Raw genomic sequence first — 11,641 nt, 5'->3', positions numbered from 1 at the left:
AAATAAGAAAACCAATAAATTAAATGAAAATTAAAAAATTTAAATTTAATACAAATAAAACCCATTTTTCCCATTCCAATGAATTGCTATCCCCATCATCACTTCCCATCCCACTGATCATTTGCTATCCCAAAGACCTCCCAGTTCTTATCCCCTTGGCATGCCAGTGCAAGAAGAAGTGCTCTGCAGGCAGAGGCCTTGCTGAGTGACCACCTAAGGAGAGGAATTTGATCCAGAAGGCAGGAAAGAAGAGCAATGCCCCGAAAGAAGAAGCAAGTCTTGTCTCTCAGCCCTTTGGTGTCCCAAGCAGCAGTTGCCATGGCCAAGCTTTCCCAGCCCAGCTGCTGCCAGCATCTCCCCAGCTTGCCATTGCCACCTTCCTGGGTGAGGCGCGCGCGCATTTGCCATTGGCGCTGTTGCCATCCCTGTGAGTGGCAAGCCCATCCCCTAGCTCCAGCACGAGAGAGGGGAGAGGGCAAGCGAGAGGGGCAAGGGCTGAGGAGCGTGGCTGAAGCTGGAGCAGGTGCCTGCAGAGGTCTCTGTGCCTGCCTGGGTGCTGCGGGGGCCGTCGAGGAGAAGCCCGAGGTCGGTCACGGGTAGCTGGAGCCTGGCACTGTCGGCGGGGCGCTGGGCATGCTGCTGGGGCTGCTGGAGGTGGGCTGCGGCTGCACACAGGCCAGCTGGCACGCTGGCCCCAGCGCCTTGGCCCTGGCCCCCAGCGGCTGCAAAGTCTCGCTGGGGGTCTTTGTCCCCGGCTGCTGGCGCTGCAGCGTCCTGGCCCCGCTGGCCTGGGGACAGAGCCTGTCCTGGGGCCGCACGGCACGGGGCTCCCCACTCGGAGTCTCCGGCAGCAGCCGCGCTCTGCGGGGAGGTGGCGCCGCTGCTCCTTGCCCCCCTGCAGCCCCCGGGCTTCGCGCTCTCTTGCTGGGTGCCGTGGTGCTGTTGATCGCCAGCTGCTGCGCGCTGCTGCCTGCTTCCCTGCTGCTGCCAGCCACCGTGCTGCTGCCAGCCGTCTTCCCCTGGCACGGTCTCTTGCGGCCTTGGCCAGCCTGGCCCAGCAGCGTCTTCCTCTCCTTGCCGGGGGGGTTCTCCGTCGTCGGCCTCCTGTGCTGGCAGCTCTGCGCTGTCCCGGGGGTGCTGCTGGGCGCAGGGCGCTTGGCCCCCCGCTTGGTGCCGGTGGACGCAGGGGCAGGCGGGGGACTCTTGAGGGGACCCAGGGGGCGTTTGGGCAGGGGTCTCCTATGGTCACTGCGGCCCTTGGGGTTGGGGCGTTTCTTGGGGGAACTCAGGGGGGATTTGGGCTGGGGTCTACGAAGGGCACTGCGGCCCTTGGGGTTGGGGCGTTTCTTGGGGGAACTCGGGGGGGATTTGGGCTGGGGTCTACTAAGGGCACTGCGGCCCTTGGGGTTGGGGCGTTTCTTGGGAGAACTCGGGGGGGATTTGGGCTGGGGTCTACTAAGGGCACTGGGGACCTTGGGGTTGGGGCGGGTCTTGAGGGAACGCTGGGGGGGTTGGGGCAGGGGTCTACTAAGGGCACTGAGGAGCTGGGTGTCAGGGAGGCTCCTGGGGGGACTCAGGGGTGGACTGGGTAGGGGGCTCCTAAGCGCACTGGGCAGGGGACTGGCTGCAGGGCTGAGCGGGGGGCTCACTGCTGGCACGACGGGGGACTGCAGCGACAGCCCACCCTCAAGCTTCTCGGGGCGCAGCCCAGGGGTTGAGGGGACCTCACCGAGGGCTCCTGTGGCTTCCAGTCCCTGCGTGCTTGGCTCCTCGATGTCCTCGCAGAGGTCGGGCAGCTGCGAGAGGAAGCGGCTGAGGGCAGGACTGCTGGGCAAATCGGGGAAGGCGTCCTGGGGCTCCACGGCATCGAGCCAGCTGAGCAGCTCCTCCATGCCGGGGATGGGGATGTCCAGGTCGGCCAGGAGCTCGTCCTGCATGTGCTGCAGCTGCTGGCTGTCCCCTGCCAGCTCTGGAAAGGCCTCGGCAAAGGCATCAGGGCCCAGCTCGGGCAGCTGCGGGGGCTCCTCAGGCACCTGCGGGGCTGTCGCCGCTGAGGACGAAGCAAGAAAATCCCCCAAGACGGGCGATGTCAGCTTTCCCATGGCCCCTGGGTGTGGGGCGCCCAGCGGCCGGCTGTGCCAGCCCCAAACTCACCGTCAGGCGTCGCCGTCTGGGTGCTGGCGGTCCTTGGAGCCTGGGCAGGCTTGGGGGCAGTGGGGCCGGGCAGCGGGGGCCCCTGGTCCTCGCTGAGCCCCACGGCGTGCAAGCAGGGCTCCGGCAGCTGCCCCCGGCTGCTGCTCAGGGTGCGGGGCGTGGGGAGCGCCTGCCCCCGCAGCGGAGGCCCCGGGACGAGGGGTGGCGGGGGGTTGCGCTGGGCGGGGGCCTGCAACAGGCAGGTGCCTGCGGGGTGCAGGAGCTCCCCATGGAGCACGGCCCTGGGCCCCAGCCCCAGCGCATGGTGGGGTACCAGTGTCCCCGTCACCATGGGCTGTCCCCACTGATGGACACAGGGGGCACAGGGAGGAGCGGTGTGGGGGAGCTGCCCCCCGGCGGGGAGCTGCACCAGCTGCAGCTGGTGCCCCATGGTTGGGAGCTGCACCAGCTGCAGGTTTTGCCCCACAGCGGGGAGCTGCACCAGCTGCAGCTGGTGCCCCACGGCGGGGAGCTGCCCCACAGCAGGGAGCTGCCCCCCGGCGGGGAGCTGCCCAAGCTGCAGGTGGTGCCCCTGGGCTGGGAGGTGCCCCCCAGGTGGCAGCTGCACCCCGGCGGGGAGCTGCAGCACCTGCCCCTGGACCCCCGGCACCACGTGCCAGACGGTGGCCTGGGGCAGCGCGGAGGGGAGGGTGGGTACCTGCGGGGGCTGCAAGGGCAGCGCCGTCGCTCCGGGGAGGGAGGGCAGCAGCCAGGCAGCCACCGTTGGCGGCACGGCTGGGACGACGAAGGGGGAGTTTTGCGTCTGCGCAAGCCGCGGAAGCCGTCTGGGGAAACCCTCTGTGGGAAAAAGGGAGCTGGGCTGAGCTCTGGGGCGCTGGGCTCGCCAGCAGGGCCGCAGCCCCGGGAGGAGCGGGAGCCGGCTGCTGGACCTGCCATGGTGGCTGGAGAGTGGGGCGGTTGCTTGGGGAACCCGGGCAACGGGGGTTCCGTCCCAACGGCTCACCAGCCCCTCGCCGACATCTTGGGGAGGACTGCAGGCTTTGGACCCAAGCAGGCTGCCCAGCGCAAGACTTGGCCATGTTCATTAGAACATTACTAGCCTCTAAGCCTCATGGCATCACCTTCCATCTTGACTGCTAAACCTCCTTGCTCCCTACTATCTTCTTTGCCAAGATACAGCTGTCCACATTTACTTTTCCTACTTGGCTGGACTGAATTTAAGAAGGGAGCTTGCAACTCTTCCTCTTGTTTGCCACTTCATCATCAAACCAAATGAAAATAGAGCTTAGGGAAATGGTTTAGTGGGGACTGTTAGCGTTAGGTCAGAGGTTGGACTCGATGACCTTGAGGTCTCCTCCAACCTAGAAAATTCTGTGATTCTGTGAAAACCATTTGCCTTTAACCTCTTTATTTCAGGCCTTCTTTCCTAGTGGCCATTCAAAACTGGGAAAAAAATAGTCTACCAAGTGGGGTTTTTTTTTGATTTGATAATAAATCTGCAGACTGTTAAGTCATCAAGCACTTCAAGACTGTTTGAAATAATCTCGAGATTAATATAAAAGGAATTCCTCACACACGCTGCGGCCGCTTACCTTTAGTATAGTCGTTGGATGCGATGGAGCAGTATTTCTTGCTTTCGCCTGCACTGGAAGTCTTCCCTTCCTTGTAAGGTTGTTTACTGCTCTCACTTCTGCATTACTGACATGAAGAGCCATCTGGAGGATGGCATTCTTCCTTCTTCTCCCGCGTTATCTTCTGGAAACGAGGATCCAAGTGTTCCAAGGAGCCTTTTGCTTTCCTGGTGTTTCTCCTTTTTCTTCTTTTTCTTCTCCTTTTTCTTCTTTTTCTTACGCTTGCGATTGGCATTGTCAAAGCGGAGCGCACAGAAACACAAATCATGAAGTCTGAAAGAAACATGCAAGTTAAAAAGGGAAAAAAAGATGTGGCACTTGTTGCCTATATGAAACTTGATTTATTTTACCACAGGTGATGATTTGCAGCATGTCAGCTATTTTGTGGTGCTTTGTGCACACGCAACTTACTTTAGATGCAGCAAACTTAAGTCGTCAGATTGAAGGACCATAGGTCCTGGTTTGTACACAGATCATTAACAACGGCTAGCTCTGGAATATGTGCAAGCAGAAAAAATCTTTTAACCTAATCTGGAATGGTGTACGGATGTGATTCGAACTATGTGGTCCAAAGCTAGTGCTCTGACACAATTCAGCAAGAGCTTTCCTGTCTTCACTGATCAACCTAACAACATGATCCCCAGCCAGCTGGTGCTATCTAAAGAACTTAGAAACTACCAGAAAAAAAAAAAAAAAAAAAAAAAAAAAAAAAAAAAAAAAAGGAAGACATGAGAAGCACCCAGAAAAGAATTAGGATAAAAAATGCGGAGTATGCTGGAATCCTTGCTTACTTGGAATCCTTCTCTCCATCTTTATCCTTAGACTTCTGTTTCTTCCAGAACTTGTGATATTTTTGCATTTTTTTCACCACCTAAAAGCTCCTTTTCTATCTTTCTGTCTTTCCTTTCTATTTCACTTTCACTACCTTCTGCACGGGTATATTTTCTTTTTCTGTTTCCTTCTGTTTCATTTTTCTGGAGACAGTTCTCCAAATGAGCTGACACAGGTGGAAGCGCATGTCTTTCACGAGAATGTCTTCTGGAATGTTGCTGAGGTACCGAGCAACGATGCAAGTCTGCTCGGGGTGTGCTAAAGCGACGTACATCTTCCTCTCTCAAGAGGGAACCGTGAGGCCATCCGCTTTTGTAATGATAATGCTTATGTGACCTGCTGTAGTAAGTTGCAGTCCATCTGTCAAAGGCTGAATCGCCGTGAGAGAACTTTCTCTCTCTACTGTCTCCTGTCGCATGAGGTGAATAGTAATCCTTGTAATAGCCACATCTTTCCCATCTCCGTGCTTCGTCTCGATAGTATCTTTCTCTGCTCCAACTTCTTTCCCCTTTGGATCGGTAGTACCTATTGCTACCTTGTTCTGATCTTCCTCCGCTGCCAGATCTGTACTTTGAATATTTGACTGCTCTTCTGACATTCTCAGGGCTGTTTCTTTCACGAGGGAAAGATCTGTACCTGCTTCCCTCCCAGTACTCCTGCTTGTGACTCTTTTGCTCAACAAATTCCACGCTCTGAGAACACCTCCTCTTGCTGGAAGGACCTGCTTTTTGACTCTCCTTCTCTTCACTAGGAGCATGTTCCCTCTTGCTTCGGTAATGCTCTTTCTCAGTGGTTTTAGTCTTGTCCTTTGTATCTTGGCGTCTATCTGCAATAGCTAAGGAAGAAAGATTGTTAGAGCTACATTCAGTGTCAGACTTGAGAGAGGAAGTTTGCCGCAATTTCTCACCAGGCTCACAAGACTCTTTGCCGGACAAAACGGTTTCTTTTGAAATGAGGTCACGTTCTTTTGATCTTCTTGCTTTCTCCTTGTCTCCACGGTCATCACATTGGTACTGGGCGAGGTATTCATCGTTCCCAGGAGATTTCGGAGGTTCCGCAACACTGCATAAAATAAAAACCCATTTCTCACTTCTGCTGAAGGACGTGAATATTAAGAGTAAAACCTTCCAAAGGCAAACAAACAAACAAAAACCTCCGGACTACAGGAACCCTCGCAAAGATATGCCATTTAGAAACCTCTCCTGTGATTAGGACACCTTCTTCAGCTCCCAGAGAAAGTGCTTTTTCCCCTCTTGCTTCTGAAGCCATTGCACTAAAAAAGCAAACGCATCTGTCTCCTTCCACCTGCTGCTCTGAGAAAAAAGGCATAGGGGCGAGCAGGGAACAGCCAGTGTTTCTCCAGACAGTGGAGAAAAATGGAAAAACATTCTATAAAGGAACACAAGTTCTCCTTGAGGCACCAACCTGCATCAGAGTGATATGCTCAGTGCTGATCATTAGTTCTGTTCGTGACACTGGACACACAGTATGGAATTGTACTAATTTAAATCCTTCCATTAAATACTATTAGTAGACAGATAAAACTGTAACGAACTTCCATAAAGTCTTGTCTTAATCAGACTGTGCTCATTTTACCTCATTTCCTCTGACAAGCTGTTCAGCTGGCTGGCTCTGAAGGACTCCGTGATGACTTCTCGATTGACTGAAGGCATAGCTCCAGGCATCTGCAATTAAAACGCACAAGTCAGCAGACAAAAAAATACTATTTGTAGTAGTACTGAGGACTAGTCTTGTCAGAATTTCTCCATTAAATGGTAAGCAAGACCGCTGTGAGTTGTATGCATTATCTACACTTCAAAGATAACCCCAACTCACCCCCCAAAATCTACTTTAGGAAACTTAGGAATTTTTATCTCAGCTGAGCTTAAGTTGACAAGTTCTAATGTAAGCTCAGGTCTGCAAATTCTAAGGGGATAATACCACAAAGTCTTATGATCACGTGTGTGCTGTGTTTTCTCAGTATTTCACCTGAATTAGGAACACAATAAACACTCCCGAATACATCGTAGGTGAGAAATTCTCGATGGAGCAAATCTATGTTTCAAGCAATCCATTTGTTTTAGAAAAGAACATCTCAGAAGGTTTAACAGGTTCTACTCGGCAAGTGGAATCATCAAGTTTCAGTCCGTTTTCTTTAGATTCATTAACTAACCTAATAGCACCATTTAGTGAATCTGTTTTTGGCAGCTCATGCTGGGATCTTCCTTTGTCAGCATTCTGACAGGAAGAATTGGAATGCTGCAATGTACGGACTACCTTTCACACCAAAATTCCATTAGAGGACATTGCATTGCATTTCAAATTCCTTTGAAATAAGCCCTTTGACTCCTCCTCAGATTTTCCTGAAGATTCTGCACCATAAGGGACTGTGTTATCAGAGCTGAGTTTAGGATTTTCATTCACTGTTGGCTCCACAAAAATTTCATCAGAAACTTTTTTGTTTGTTTGCATTTGCTTCATTTGCATTACCAAATTTGTAATTGTGGATGAAGGAACAGCCTGGTAGAGATCTTCATCCTCCACAGCACTGCTAAGAAAGTCAGGCTGTGACACAGTCTGACGAGCAGGCAATTTATTGTGAATACTGATGGTGATCTTCTGTTTTCTTGACGTATCAGTAATTGAAGGCCTGGTAATTGCCTGGTTTTGAACACAGGCCATTGGTGGTGCTGAAGATGGCCTTTTTAGGGTGACACCAGTGGTCTTTGCGTCCTCTTTTATGGATCCATTTCCATTTAAACGGCTTGAATTCTGTATTTAAAAAGAAGAAATTGCAAGATGGATTAACGCAAACACTGCATGTAACATTTTGAAACACAAAACTCTCCTACTGAGTGTTTCTACAAATGGTCTTAACACCTAAAAAGAAAAACACACTGCCCGTTAAGGATAAATGCAAGTCCAATAAGCGTATTCAATTCCTGCTTTTGGTTTACTGCAGATTGGTATCAAATTAACATCATCTTTGAAAAACAGCCAAGCAACTTAACATTACCTGCTGCTATTCCCAAATATATTTATTTTCCCCTTTAAACATACCCTGAAAAGCCTGAAGTAATCGTTCTGGTGCTCAGGAATAAGACATTTAGTTTTCCCTGTCTTAGCTAAAGTGACGAGGATAGGAAAAACAAGTCCTCTTTTAAATGATTTGAGGATTAGTACACTCTGCTTAAATAGTCAAAGAGCGTAGCTCTCTGTGCTTTAGAAAGCTGTCTTGGAGGTATAAAGTAATGGAGTCGCATGGCTGCACAATTTAGCAGTAACCACTGTTTGAATGACTCTGGCTGTAGCATGAGGGCTGTGAAGAAAGCTGCAGCGTGGGAAGGAAAACAAAACTAAGATGCCGAAAACCAAACAAAAAACCCCACACCAAACCCCAAACCCACTAGCAGTTTGGTGCCGTTATCTGCCCTCCCGCTTCCCTGAATTACCTTAATCATATGAGGAAGAAGTCGTGGTCCCAGAAATCCAGCCTGCTTACTATTAGCCCCCTGCTGACCAGGAGGGAATGAACAGGGATAAGATGGTGCTGGCAAGTAAAACGCACGTTCTCCAAGTGTCAAATCATAGCGCCTTCAGAAAAGAGCAGTGATCGTAGTTTAGTTTTTCTTTCAGCCTACTCTTGGATTAAATCCCATCCTATCATTTTAGAGGAACAGCTCATACGATATGGAAGCCTTCTCTACAGAAGGCTTCGCCATGACTACAGACTGAAAAGTAGAGAACAGTCTTCCTACTAAGACTATCACTTGCACAGCAATAATTCATTCTTACACCACAGATGGCCTTCATTTCTCTCCTTCTCTAAATTAGCCAGCTACAGATAACACATAGATAGCAATTTACATGAGTGCTGCAGTTTAAGGCCGAGCAACAAAAGATAATAAACGACACAGAGAATTTCAGGTTAGACAGAACTGAATTAGACAAATAATAATCTTCTCCCGGGATAGCAAGAAAAACACTTGCAAAACAGAAAAATATCAATAACAGGAAAGTAAATCTCTTCTGAACACATTTTAAGATTTGTTATTACCTGATATAAAAAAGTATGTAAGCTTGCTGACCAAGAACTCTTTTAATGTCAGTATGCACTACTTTAGCATCATTCATCTGATACCAAAGTCCATTACCAGCCTGCAAATAAAGACAACGATTTCTTTAGGTGAATTGCACGTTTTCCAATTGAAATCACGGATAGGAACAAAATACACACATGTCAAATAAAAATATAATGAAATCTTTTTCCCTAGAAACAGTAGCTGCTAGTCATGCTTTAATTGGTTTGCCAGCACAACCTTTACCCTGTTAGAAATGCTGTTGACTTCTACCTTTACATAGCATATATAGTGTCCTGAGTGACAGCTGACACCGTGATGTACCAGCACCGCGTATAAGGCATAGAGCAGTGGTTCTCCCATTGACTGCGACATGTAGGCTCTCAGGTCCAAATACTCTGGATATTTCACCTCCTAAAGAGACATCAAGAAGATAGAAAAATTATCCCAGAGTACTTCGTGGACTAGCCAGAGAAAAACACTTCCAAAAAACACAGACTAGAATTGATTTCTAGAATATATTTCTCGAATATATTTCTTGATTCACTACAAATAAGTCTTCCCATAAACAATGGTTAAGACTAGAAGTTGCAGAGAACTGTTTCCTGATGAATCAGCCTTCTCAGAGGAAAGCATATGCTTCTTGTCAAGCGGGAACTTTATTGATATTAAGAGAAAGAATAAGCCATAGTCGTTAGTCTACAATTATTGTCTGAAAATATTAACAACTTTCAGCTTTGGGGGATGTCCCATTACACAATGATATAGTTGCATTACAGTGGTAAATATACCTTGTTGATCTTTCCACCTGTGAAATCTGCAAATCTTTTCAGTGATATTGTGAGAACCTTGGAAGAACGGTGTATGGTAAATCTCTTGGACGCAGGAACCATCTTTTTACACCTTAAAAACAAGCAGAGATAAGTGTTTGAAGGCATCTTCTTTTTTCGCCCCCAAAACAAACTCCTTTTAATGTCTCACGCATGCCTATGCTATTTGAATGATATTTACTTGCATAATAGGTTGGTCTTTTTTCTTTTCATAAACCCATGCACTGCGTGTCAGGTTTGTTAATACAGAGAAGAAGGTCAATTTTCCCAACAACTCAGAGCATAGCGGGAACAGGAATCTCTCACAAAAGGGTATGACCAGGTTGGATGGCAAGGTACCATTTCTTGGTCTACAAAAGTGGCTATTTGAACTCCAATCCTGGATACATTCTTTCAGCTTTCAAGGGAAATACAAATACTGAAAGCGGAACGAGAGAGCCTTGGTCCCCAGGGCTAGAAATTGCAAATAATCTCCAACATAGGTCGACTATCAACATCAAAAATACAACAGAAGCACATGGTCATTCTACAGGAGGGAGACATTTAACAGTAGGAAGTCTTCATGTACTGAGCTTGTCTGGAAAGACACTGAACCCATCTGCCATCCTTTGAAACAAAATAGTTCAGTTTGACACATTGCCCGCTCCAAGGTAGGACCTACGGTGTAAGCAGTGAAAATTAGCCACTAGCCCAGAGAACAACGGAAACTGGGCAGTTTACATCAAGAAAAGTACTGTCGAGAGCTAATAAATAGAAAGAACAAAAGTAGCTCTTTTTGAATTCTGATGGCAAAATACAAGCCAGAGAATTGCAAACCCATAGGGAATGCTTATGAACAAGACTTCCCCCCTCCAAGGAAACAAAAATCCAAGTCTTTTATAAACTTCCACAAAACTTGTAAGTAGATCCAAAGTTTAGAGGTAGTCCAACAGAGTCATGCAACATAGAAAACTGACATCTAGGATTAAGACCTAATTCGTCAAAATCTTACTCGCTACATTTATAGCAATTCTCTCCATCCAGCTCTTCAGGTTTCACAAAGAGTTCCAGAGCTCTGCTAACAGACGAAACTGCCTAGAGCAGCGAGAAAGAAGAGCGTAAAGTCACCGTAATTCAAAATTCCAGAGACATACTAGTAGTTTATAAGAGAATCTTACTAACATACTCAAGCGATCTACTAGGAGCACTGTGAAGAAGGAGGCAGAAAGAGCATGCTCAGCATTGACCTCACCTGGAAGGCATTTGACTTTGGAACAAATACTTTCCCAGTTGCCTAGACAGCATCTACAGTGTGCTTTGTCATCAATACTGGGGACAAATTCATCAGTCTAACAATTAGATGTATATTGAGGTAGAACAACAAAGAAGTAGGACAGCATTATAATTTTTGCAGAAAGAGAATTCTTTCCCCTTAAACCCAATGCAAATGTGGAGACTATTTACATGGGTTCCACGGAAGGACAAAGTCCAATCCACTTCCTTAGCACCACCAAGCTCTTACGTTTTAACATTATATGTGGTTTGGTTTTTTAAGTTAAACAAGTTTAATTTAGAAAGTTATGCATGTACTTAAACATCATGAATTATATTTAGAAAACATCTTACCTTTATATCCAAAGTGATATCAAGAAATGCCTCATACGTATCCGAAACTGCTTTGCAATTCAAGCACTTCACTGGAAACAAAATATAAATGCTTAACATTATGTGAAGGAGACTAACTGTCCAAATTCAAGTTGTTGACAGATACTACTTTAGACAAACTACAGACTGCTTTACTACTGACAAAAGACACAGATCAGTTCTAAGGACAGGAATATTTTTTCAAGTACCTCTTGATCTTAGAAATCCTCCAAATATTTGATGAATGATGGTGGTAGCTTGAGAAGATCTGTCCAATCTGGAAATAAATTATAATCAGACCTCAGAAGATTTAAGGCACAGAATTAACTCTTCAAAGAGTTTGATGAAAACCAAGGATGATGTAGACTTGCGTTGCTGATAGTAAATAAGGCACTAAAAGGTGCTAGAGATCATTTCTGAGAGTAAATAAAGGACTAGAAGGTGCTAGAGAATGTATGAAAGTGAACTTGTTTATGCTTACTCGGTGCTTCCG

At 47.8% G+C, this 11,641-nt stretch overlaps 1 protein-coding gene and 1 long non-coding RNA gene across 2 annotated transcripts; both read right to left on the bottom strand.

The window, feature by feature from the left end:
• Nucleotides 1-1,609: 1,609 nt before the first annotated feature.
• LOC311428573 (uncharacterized protein) lies at nt 1,610-2,191 on the bottom strand (the record flags this gene model as incomplete). The annotated part of the gene is made up of 2 exons (XM_084539959.1): nt 2,155-2,191; nt 1,610-2,050 (listed from the first exon to the last, which is right to left on the bottom strand). A coding segment is annotated over exon 2 (328 nt), but the record flags the coding sequence as incomplete, so codon positions are not given.
• Nucleotides 2,192-8,973: 6,782 nt separating this feature from the next.
• On the bottom strand, nt 8,974-10,549 carry LOC311428575. Its single transcript, XR_014687768.1, has 3 exons — nt 10,517-10,549; nt 9,487-9,598; nt 8,974-9,109 (listed from the first exon to the last, which is right to left on the bottom strand). It is a non-coding gene; the product is annotated as an uncharacterized lncRNA (long non-coding RNA).
• Nucleotides 10,550-11,641: the final 1,092 nt, after the last annotated feature.

Source organism: Aythya ferina, assembly GCF_964211825.1.
Source record: "Aythya ferina genome assembly, contig: HAP1_SCAFFOLD_95, whole genome shotgun sequence".
Lineage (NCBI taxonomy): Eukaryota > Metazoa > Chordata > Aves > Anseriformes > Anatidae > Aythya > Aythya ferina.
This window is presented reverse-complemented; position numbering and strand designations above follow the sequence as displayed.